Source organism: Phocoena phocoena, chromosome 11, assembly GCF_963924675.1.
Source record: "Phocoena phocoena chromosome 11, mPhoPho1.1, whole genome shotgun sequence".
NCBI classification, from domain to species: Eukaryota; Metazoa; Chordata; class Mammalia; order Artiodactyla; family Phocoenidae; genus Phocoena; species Phocoena phocoena.
In genome coordinates, this window is record NC_089229.1 from 28,267,635 (window position 1) to 28,278,000 (window position 10,366).

The following is a 10,366-nucleotide window of genomic DNA, read 5'->3' on the forward strand; positions in this document are numbered from 1 at the left end:
CATAGGATCTGCTAAAAAGAAGAATAAGAAGGTCTGAGAAGGAGGAGAGATAGACACAAAAGCAGCCCTTCTTGCTGCTCTCCAGGCCCTCCATGTTAGCTCTCAGAGGTCACCAGATTCCCGTTAGTTGCTGGGGAAGAGGGACCATGGGGTCAATCCACTTCCTCGTTCCTCCTGCCAATTTAGGCCAAAGGAGAAGTGAGATGCTTAAATAGTCTAAAATAGAAGGTATTTTTGCTGCTTTCTCTTATCTGCCCCTAGGGATAGTTTTCATTCCAGAGAAATTATTTTATTTGGCAGATTAATGTTTTAATATGTCCTTTGATTCATTTTTCAGTGAGCCTTTTAAGAAATGTAGCTGTGTTTTCCAGGGTATGTCAGTCGTGAGAAGTCTCCCAAGCTGCGCCTTGAGTTTTGTTTTTTTTTCCTTCTACCGTCTCTACTCATCTCCAAATAGTTTTCTACCTTTATAAGGTTTTCTTTCTCACAGTCCCTTTTAGAAAAGGTAGTATCAGGAACTCACCTCCAAGTTTTGCAGTTTAGGACTTGAGGGTTCAAGTCTGGTCATAAGACCTGGAGTAAATTACTTATTTTCTTTAGGACTGAAACCTCACGTGTTAAATGCTGTCAGTTATCTTAAACCTGGTGGTGTTTCTGGGAGAATTAAATGGGATGCCTCTAAATTCTTAGTACAATGTCTGGTACACCATCAATGATGTTAATCTGTATGATCATTGTTACTGCTGCTGGGAGGCAACTCTTTAACCTTTTTTTCTCCTCTTCTTTCCAAACAATCCCAATTGCTTTATGGAGAAGAAACAGTGTTGCCCTAAATCTGTGCGTCACCCTCTGAGTTCTAGTTCTCTTATGTTTCTTGATCTAAACCTAGTACAACTGTCTTAGTTTGTGCCCTTGGATTCCTACCTAAGCAAAGCAAGGCAGGTTGCCAGATGGGGAGGCTGCTAAAAGTGGTCTCCTTCCTGTGGGTAACCAAAAAAAGAATAAACAAAAGGCATTAAGTCTCTAGTTGAAGATATGAGCCCACATGAAAGCTAAATTATTTAAAGATTTAAGTAAGAATTGGAGACAAAAATAGAAGTCATTTCAAATTACCCCTATTTAATTCATCATCCTTAGGGCTTTCCAAAAAATAAATCTGGTCATATCACTTCCCTGCCAAAAATACTCACACACCCCTCACTCCCAGCACCCTATGCCCCTCTCTACCCACCAGTTTTTTCAACATAGTTTATCTTCCTCGTACTGGTTTAAGTCTTTAAGATACTCCAAGGTCAGGCCCCCTCTTTTTCTTCCTTCCAGAGACCTAATTATGGGCCAACTTCACTGACTCAGCAGAGATCACTCACTTCTGGGGCTTCTTTATCTCCCTTTTGCCTCCATACACACCCCAAAATAAATGCTCTGTCTCTCTTTGCTATTAACACTCCGTAAAGAACTCTCCTGCTTGAACCTGTACTTGTTGGTTAAGCTGTGAGTTTTCTAAAGCAAGCACCAAGGACACCTAGCACTCTATCTGGAAGTAAGTTCACAACAGAGGTCGCAGTAGATAATACTTTAGTGAATGCTGTCAGCTGACCAGCAACAATGAGGCTCCTCCAGCTCAGCAAGGAAGTCTATGGGCCTAAAGGTGCCTTTGGGGAGGGAGGGGCCTGATAGGGAATAAGACCTTTGCTGAGTGGGGATTACAGTGAGGGGAGGTGTGAGGGGGTGGGGGGGGGGAAGGCCTACTGGGCAACCTTGTGAACTGTAATATAGCCATTAAAGAAAAAAATCTGGGACTTCCCTGGTGGCGCAGTGGTTAAGAGTCCACCTGCCAATTCAGGGGACACGGTTCGAGCCTTGTTCCAGGAAGATCCCACATGCCGCGGAGCAACTAAGCCCGTGCGCCACAACTACTGAGCCTGCGCTCTAGAGCCCGCGAGCCACAACTACTGAAGCCTGCGTGCCTAGAGCCAGTGCTCTGCAACAAGACAAGCCACCACCATGAGAAGCCCGCGTACCACAACAAAGAGTAACCCACGCTACCCACCTCTCGCTGCAACTAGAGAAAGCCTGTGCTCAGCAATGAAGACCCAACACAGCCAAAAATAAATAAATTTTTAAAAAATACCAAAAAACCCTGACACTTTCCTAGCAATAATGCAGGAAGCCTGGATCACAGGGATGAAGCGAGAGACTGGAGTTTAGGAAGGACACCTTTTGACCAACTTCAGGATAGAATGGCAATGTGAGAGAGCGGCACACAAGCAAATGACACGCATAGGTAACCTGATGTAAAAATACTAAAATGTGTCTACATAACATGTGGGGAAACAAAACAAGAAACATTAAATGGGCGCAATGTGGACACTACCACAGTATTTCTTAAGCAGCATATCCAAGTCACTTTGGTCTCCATTTCATTTGCTTTGGAAATGCAGCCTAAAACAACGTTTATCTACAAAAACTATTTATGCAATAATCTAACACTTATGGCAGCCAGGAAGACAGTGCCATAGAGTTGAGTTACTTATCTTTTTAAATATTGACTGTCCGATTTTAAGCAGCAACAACTCTGTGTGATTTGTCACCTGACAAATGGCACGTCATGTGGGTTTTTTTGTTGTTTGTTTTTTGTGGGTTTTGTGCGTGTGTGTTTTCTTTTGCAAGTAATGGTTTTGATGGACTCATTTGTATTTAGATGTCTATTTAACATCAGTCAACAGCATTTACTATGTGTTGGCCTGTTTCTTAGGCATTGGGTGTACAACAGTGAATGACAGGGACTTCTCTGGTGGTCCAATGGGTAAGACTCTGTGCTCCCAATGTAGGGGGCCCAGGTTTGATCCCTGGTTGGGGAACTAGATCCTACATGCCGCAACAAAGATCCTATGTGCCACAACTAAGACCCCGTGCAACTAAAGTAAATAAATAAATATTTTTTTAAAAATAGTGAATGACAGAAGATGCCTGCTCTGTAAGAATTTACAGACTAGAAAGGAAGAGGGTCTAGTAAACACAGTAAATCTAGTATGTCTGATCAGTACCAGGGCCAGGACAAGGGGAAGCAGAATACTGTAGTTACTCAAGTCCAGAGAGTCAGGGAAGGCTTCTTAGAGGATGAGCAGAAATTAGCTAGGGAAAAAAAAAAAGGGAGGAGATATTCCAGGCGGTGGGAATAGCATATACAATGAATAGTTTATGCTATTAAGCTATTATTAGCTTAATTTAGTGCTATCGTGTTCATAGATTAATAGTTTAGATGAGTTCCCAATAATGAAATGCAAAAGGTGACATTTAACGACTTAAAATTTATTCAATTCAAAAGACCATGCTTTATTCTGATATGGATACCTTTCCTACTTTGGGGATATTATAATGTCATGTTTTCCCCAAAATGATAGTGACAGCAGATGATAAGGTAATTCTTTAAAAAACATCTTTGGCAAAATAAAAGATTTTCAAACTGTGTTGATCCCTAAGTTTTACCAGTCTATGAAATAGAAAAAGAAGTTCATTCCCTCACCCTATATAAATGTTTCTTTTTCTTCTTCTCTCCTTCTTTTTGGTTGAATAACACAATTACTCAAAAAGTCTACAGATTTGGATTTGTTAGTCCAAAGCAAACTGTTCTAGTAACATTTGAGCTGAGGGATGGGAATATAATGCCCAGCCCTTTGAGGATTCTAGTTAGTTGCCTGATAGTTTCCTCTATAGAAAGTACTTTCTGAGCTCTTAAGCACTCCAAAGACCTGACATTTGTTACTTGCAAATTTATTTTGAAACCCAGGTTCATTTTCTGGATTGTTTTGACATATTTCCTAAGATTTTTTTTTTTTAGTGCTTTGATTGAAAATTTTCTAGGTTTTAGAAATTAATTTGATAATTATCAAATTGCCAGATGACAATATATATAAGCCGGCTTATATAGATATATAAGCCGGCTTATATAGATATATAAGCTTATATATATATAAAGATATACATATATGTATTTGAATGTTTACTTAGTGCTGGAGACAGTGCTAAATAATCTCTAGTTATTCTACGTAGTCTTCACAACAACCTTTATAATTTTTAGATTACAATGCAGAGAGGTTAAATAACTTGCCTAAGGACACAGAGTCAAGAGATGGGTTTGTAAATAGTTGGGAGTGCCCTGTAGTTTAGCATATCAACAAGATGAGAAAGTGCCTTTATAAACTCAAAAGCTGTCAAGAAACACCTCCTTGTTTCTTGGATGGGAAGAGCCTTACTAAACTTCTGGAACAACATTACTAAACATATATGTCTGGATTTGAAAACCATTAGAATTAACATTGTACACTATCTAAAGCTTACATTTAGGACCAATATTTATTTCCTTTTTTTTTTTTTTTTTTCTCCTTGAGTACTCCCTAGATCCTCTCGGGGTAAGAGAGGAATGTCTTAAATCCATTTGTCTGTTAAAGGAAAGATTTTAAATGGTAAACACACACATACAATAAAAAACAGTGGGAGGAAAAACCCTTCAAGAATATGTGAGTTAAACTTTCTGTTAACTCTATTCAGCTGAATTTCAGAAGCATTCAGAAAGGGTCCAGCTGCTGCCTGGGAAGGCAGTTAAAAGTACTGGACATTTCAGGGCTTCCCTGGTGGCGCAGTGGTTGCGAGTCCGCCTGCCGATACAGGGGACACGGGTTCGTGCCCCGGTCCGGGAAAATCGCATATGCCGCGGAGCGGCTAGGCCCATGAGCTATGGCCACTGAGCCTGCGCGTCCGGAGCCTGTGCTCCGCAACGGGAGAGGCCACAACAGTGAGAGGCCCGCATACTGCAAAAAAAAAAAAAAAAAGTAGTGGACATTTCATAATGTATGCAAATGTTAAGTCATTACATACTACACCTGAAACTAACATGATATATATCAAATATATTTCAATGAAAGAAAAAAAAAGTCGTGGAGAAAACATGAGCTGGGAGACAGGTCTGAGTTCAGATCCTAGCATTTTGTTTTATCTTCATTATTTCTATTTTGTAGATGAGTCAATTTAAGCTCAGAATTAGTGGGAGTCCAAGTTGGAGACTAGGCTTGAAGGAGAAAAACTTTCACCTGATTTCTAATGTAATGCTCAAGTGACTGATGATGTAAGGAAAATGAACAGAGCAGATGATTAAGGGTGGGTGGGGTTTAGAGGGATATCAGAAAATCTTGTTCTAGGGCTATGGTAATTTTAAAGATTTACTTGTTTCCCTATCTCCTTTTTGAGTAGTGAAAGAGGTTTCAGATCCCTAGTGAAGTAATTAGCATGACGCTTATTTTTAAGCACACTTATATCTGAAAAGTCCTAGAAGGAAACAAATGTACCTATTTCCCATTATTTTTGATGCATTGATGCATTTAATCAAAGAAAATAACTTCACAAGTCAATGCTTTTAAAGAATTTATTTTTATTATCCTTTAAAGTATTTATTTCACATGTAACTACCTAATTACTGTGTATGAATGAAAAAATAATCTAGAAGTTATGCTTTCAAGCCCCGTTTTACGTATTTCATTTAAACAGCAAAATTTTTTCTCCTACTGCTTTATAGTAAATTCTACTTTTCCTTCATTTCTATACCCTTTGGCTCAGTACTGTGTTTTGCAATATTGATGACCAAGTAAGCTCAGGATATTTATTTCCATCTGGCAGAGTTCAGCTTCTGCCTCTTGTTTGCTTTCTCCATCTGCCCACCCAGCTCACCATCTTTTTCTTTTTCCTCCTCCTTAATGGAGTTCGGGTTAACCCTCTCGCAGGCCTAATCCTTTTAGCAGGCTTGCGCCTTCGTATTTTTTTTTTCCCCTAGTTTTGCAAGTAAGACTTCAAATAAACTTAAATGTCTGTGCGTAATACTTTCACAACCTTCACATTTTACCTTTTTTTGTTTTTATAAAGAACAGCAGAAAGCTAAGGCTCAGATAGTTACTTGGATTAGAAAAAAAGGAAACAACCTTCGGTTTTGCGCGTAAACGGTGTAAAATGCATTACATAGATTTTTTTCTTTTTACAGACTAAACTTATTACGGTTGCCATACTTCTCTTCAGTAACAGGCTTTCTTATCAGTTTTAACCTGGATTCAGTAAGGTCTCCACTCTGACTCCTGAAGTTACTGAGACAGCAACCACAAAAGGCTTACTAACCTTTTATTTATTTATTTTGCAATTAAACTTTGACAAAGACATCCCCCATTCCTCCCTAAGGGTGGAGCATAAACGGCTCTGTGGCGTCGGTTGCACGTTCGCGAGGGGAACTAGGCTCCGGAGGCTGCAGGATGCCCCGCAAGAGCCGGTTCTCCCTCCTTTTCTCCGCACTCCCTGTATCCTCAGCACTTGTACCCTCATCCCGCTGCCCCGTACGCTCTTCCGGCCTTTGGAACCAGCCACACAGACTCGGCGTGGGGACAGGATGTAAACACCGAGTACAGCTAGCGGCCGGTGCCGTGCAGGCCGATCCGTGCCGCCGGCGCGGGTGTAGACAGCCTGAGCCGGGCGGCTTTTATCTGCACAGCATTAAGCCTCCTTGCAGGCGAGCCCGGGCAGCGCACTCCAGAAGACGCGCTGGCGCGGCGCCTAGACTTGCTGAAGCGAGAAGGAGGGGCGAGGGCTGGGGGCGGGGCTTTCACACGCGCACCCTGTTTCCTCCGTCCCCCGCCACTGCTCCCCCTGCTCCGGCTGCCACTCGGGGGTTTATTTGTTTACAAGCGGATTACGTCAGCTCCTCCCTCTCTTCCCGGTCTATGGGCCCGCCCCCTGGCCCCTTTTTCCCGCCCCCTCCGGCTCCGAATCTGCTTGCGTCACAATGGTGCGATCTCCGGAATGGCTGGAGTCGGCCGTCACGCTCCCGCCACGCCACTTCCTTTCCGCGGCGCTATAAAAAGTGATGCACGGCCTCTGCTTCTCTTTGCCGGTCTAAGCTGGAAATGCAATTGTTTGAGCCTTCGGAAGCTGCGGAGCTGGAGGCGGAGGCGGTTGGGGAGGTCCGAGCGATGTGACGAGGCCGCCGTCGCTCATCTTTTCCTCTCTCCTGCCGCCTCCTGCCTCAAAAATAACTTTTTTACTATAAAGAAAGGAGAAAAAAAGTAGCCGTCCGCGCCTCACGCCCTCTCTCCCTCTCAGCCCTCTGACCTGTGAGGGAGCCCGGGGTGGCCGCTCCGCCGTCGGGGTCGCGCCGCCGAGCCCCGGCCGCCCCGGGCCGCCCCCGCCCGCCGCCCCCATGCATCCCTTCTACACCCGGGCCGCCACCATGATAGGCGAGATCGCCGCCGCCGTGTCCTTCATCTCCAAGTTCCTCCGCACCAAGGGGCTCACGAGCGAGCGACAGCTGCAGACCTTCAGCCAGAGCCTGCAGGAGCTGCTGGCAGGTGAGCAGGCCACGGCGGGAGGGCGATGGGCGCCGGGGGACGCCGCCGCACATCCCCGGGCCGAGCCGTCGGGGCCGCGGGAGTCTCGGTGGCGCCGCGCTCGGGTCCGGCCGCGGGACGGTGGCTGGCGCGCTGGGGGGCCGCTAACGGCGGGTCCCGAGGAGGGTTTGGGGGCTGGGCCGAGGGCGCTCCCTCCCCCCACGGCTGGCAAACCGAGGGGAGAAGAAAATAGACGCACAACAAAGAAACTAAAGCCGACCGAGTCTGGAGCTGTGGTCTTCGGACGGTCCGCGGGTACGCGGGTTTGGGGGACAAAGGAGCCGCGGGGCTGGGGTTGGTTCGACGCCCCCTTTCCACAATCCCGTCCAACCGTTGCGGGCTCGGCGGCCCGGCCCCGGGGTGGGAAAGCGCGCCGCTGCCCCGAAGCCAGCCCGGGACGGACGTGCCGTCTCCCCGCTCCTCCTACCCCTTCCCATTAATCATCGGATTTGTCACCGGTACAATTACAGCCCTGCCCAGAGCGTGGTTTAGGGTTGGTTGGTTTACTTCCCTTCGGGGTTAACAGTCTGGTGGCGCTTCTCTCCTCCAAAGCTGTAAACCCCATTGTGTGCGTCTGGGGTGGGGTGGGGAAAGTAAACAGGCTCCCGGCTGGCGGAGGCTGCGCGCCTGATTCCCGTTTTGGCGGCCCAACCGGTTGGTTCCCGGAGATTGTTTTGTCCCGTACTACTGCTATTTCTAAAACCCGGCCCGCGTTTCCCATCTCCGCACACGCACAGCCGCGAACGCGATGCTGGGCATTTAAAAAAGTTGATAGTTCGCATTTTCATTCCAAGGAGCCAGCGGAAGAAGGAAACTACGGCGGGAACCAGCAGTAACGGTGTCTAAGCATTGTTTTCTCTGTTCTTTTCTTCTATAGAACATTATAAACATCACTGGTTCCCAGAAAAGCCCTGCAAGGGATCAGGTTACCGCTGTATTCGCATCAACCATAAAATGGATCCTCTGATTGGACAGGCAGCACAGCGGATTGGACTGAGCAGTCAGGAGCTGTTCAGGCTTCTCCCAAGTGAACTCACACTCTGGGTTGATCCTTACGAAGTGTCCTACAGAATTGGAGAGGATGGCTCCATCTGTGTGCTGTACGAAGCCTCACCAGCAGGAGGTAGCACCCAAAACAGCACCAACGTGCAAATGGTAGACAGCAGAATCAGCTGTAAGGAGGAACTTCTCTTGGGCAGAACAAGCCCTTCCAAAAACTACAATATGATGACTGTATCAGGTTAAGATATAGTCTATGGATGCATCATCTTATAATGGATGGATAAATTTGATTTTTGCTTTGGGTGGGCTCCTCTTGGGGATGGATTATGGAATTTAAACCATGTCACAGCTGTGAAGATCTGGCACAAGATAGAGTGGTAAAAAAAATTTTTAAGTGACAGTGCCATAGTTTGGACAGTACCTTTCAATGATTTAATAGCCTGTGAGTCCAAGTAAATGATCACCTTATTTGCTAGGGAGTGAAGTCCTAGGGTGGTTTTAGTTTCTCCCAGACATGATACCTAAATTTTTACATCAGTCCCTTTAACGCAAATCTGTGTTTCAAAGAACCTTTCTCTGCAGTAGAACTTGCAGAGAGAATTTGCACTATGACACTTAAAGTTGTTATCCTTTCTGGCAGCTCAATAGGAAAGCTCAACATTTTAAACATGGTAGTACTGGAAATTTTATGACAAGATTTTTACCTAGCACTTAAATATGTATAAATGTACATAAGACAAACTAGTAAGCATGACCTGGGGAAATGGTCAGACCTTGTATTATGTTTTTGGCCTTGAAAGTAGCAAGTGACCAGAATCTGCCTTGGCAACAGGCTTTAAAAAAGACCCTTAAAAAGACACTGTCTCAACTGTGGTGTTAGCACCAGCCAGCTCTCTGTACATTTGCTAGCTTGTAGTTTTCTAAGACTGAGTAAACTTCTTATTTTTAGAAAGTGGAGGTCTGGTTTGTAACTTTCCTTGTACTTAATTGGGTAAAAGTCTTTTCCACAAACCACCATCTATTTTGTGAACTTTGTTAGTCATCTTTTATTTGGTAAATTATGAACTGGTGTAAATTTGTACAGTTCATGTATATTGATTGTGGCAAAGTTGTACAGATTTCTATATTTTGGATGAGAAATTTTTCTTCTCTCTATAATAAATTGTTTCTTATCTTGGCATTTTAATTAATCTCTTGTCATGATTACAGAGGTTCAGCTAAAAGAAATATATTTCTCAGAAGACTTAGTTTCTGTAAGCCATGTGAATGTCAGTTGCACACTGGTCATGCTGAAAAACATTTGATAAGGAGTGAAGATGATCTGTGTATACATATTTAGGTGTTGGAAGATAAACACAGGGGTAACATGCTTTTTCAAAAGTTCTAAAGTGAAAACATGGACACATTCCCAGGCTAATGAAATGAGGATAAGAGACAAAGGTAACATCAACCAAAAAGAATGGTACTCAAAGGATTACATTTCACTGCTTCCCTGTTGAAGTGAAGATATAAATGTTCTATTCTGGCCCACCTTTGAAAAACAATTATTTTGCCCCATGGATTCCTTGTTCAGTTAGAAAACCCTGGGGCAGGTGACCCATAGCCTTAACCAGCAGGCTATAATCACTGCACAGAGATTGGTTGCTTTTTGCCTTTCGTCAGCTGCAAGATTTACATAAAAATCACTTAAGCTGGAATTCAACAAAAGGTATGTTTGAATTTTTATTCTGAAATTGAAATGCTGAGTTTTTGATTCCTCATTTTCAGACTTATTTCAGATAAGTACTAAGAACCTACATGAAACAAATGAACGTTGAATGCTGGAGTGTAGGTCACTCCACTACCCCATATGATAAAGCTTGTTTTTAATTCTTTGGCTGTAGGAGCACAACATGGTTTTTCAGTGAAAATTAAAAATGGAAAATTTTGTTTTTCTCTACACA

General features: G+C 44.0%; 1 protein-coding gene across 1 annotated transcript; it reads left to right on the forward strand.

Moving 5' to 3' along the window:
• The first annotated feature begins 6,917 nt into the window (after nt 1–6,917).
• On the forward strand, nt 6,918–9,609 carry BTG1 (BTG anti-proliferation factor 1). The gene is made up of 2 exons (XM_065887292.1): nt 6,918–7,382; nt 8,299–9,609. Exons 1-2 carry the CDS (start codon nt 7,235–7,237, stop codon nt 8,664–8,666), a joined length of 516 nt encoding a protein of 171 aa, XP_065743364.1. The 5' UTR covers nt 6,918–7,234; the 3' UTR covers nt 8,667–9,609.
• The last annotated feature ends 757 nt before the right edge of the window (nt 9,610–10,366 follow it).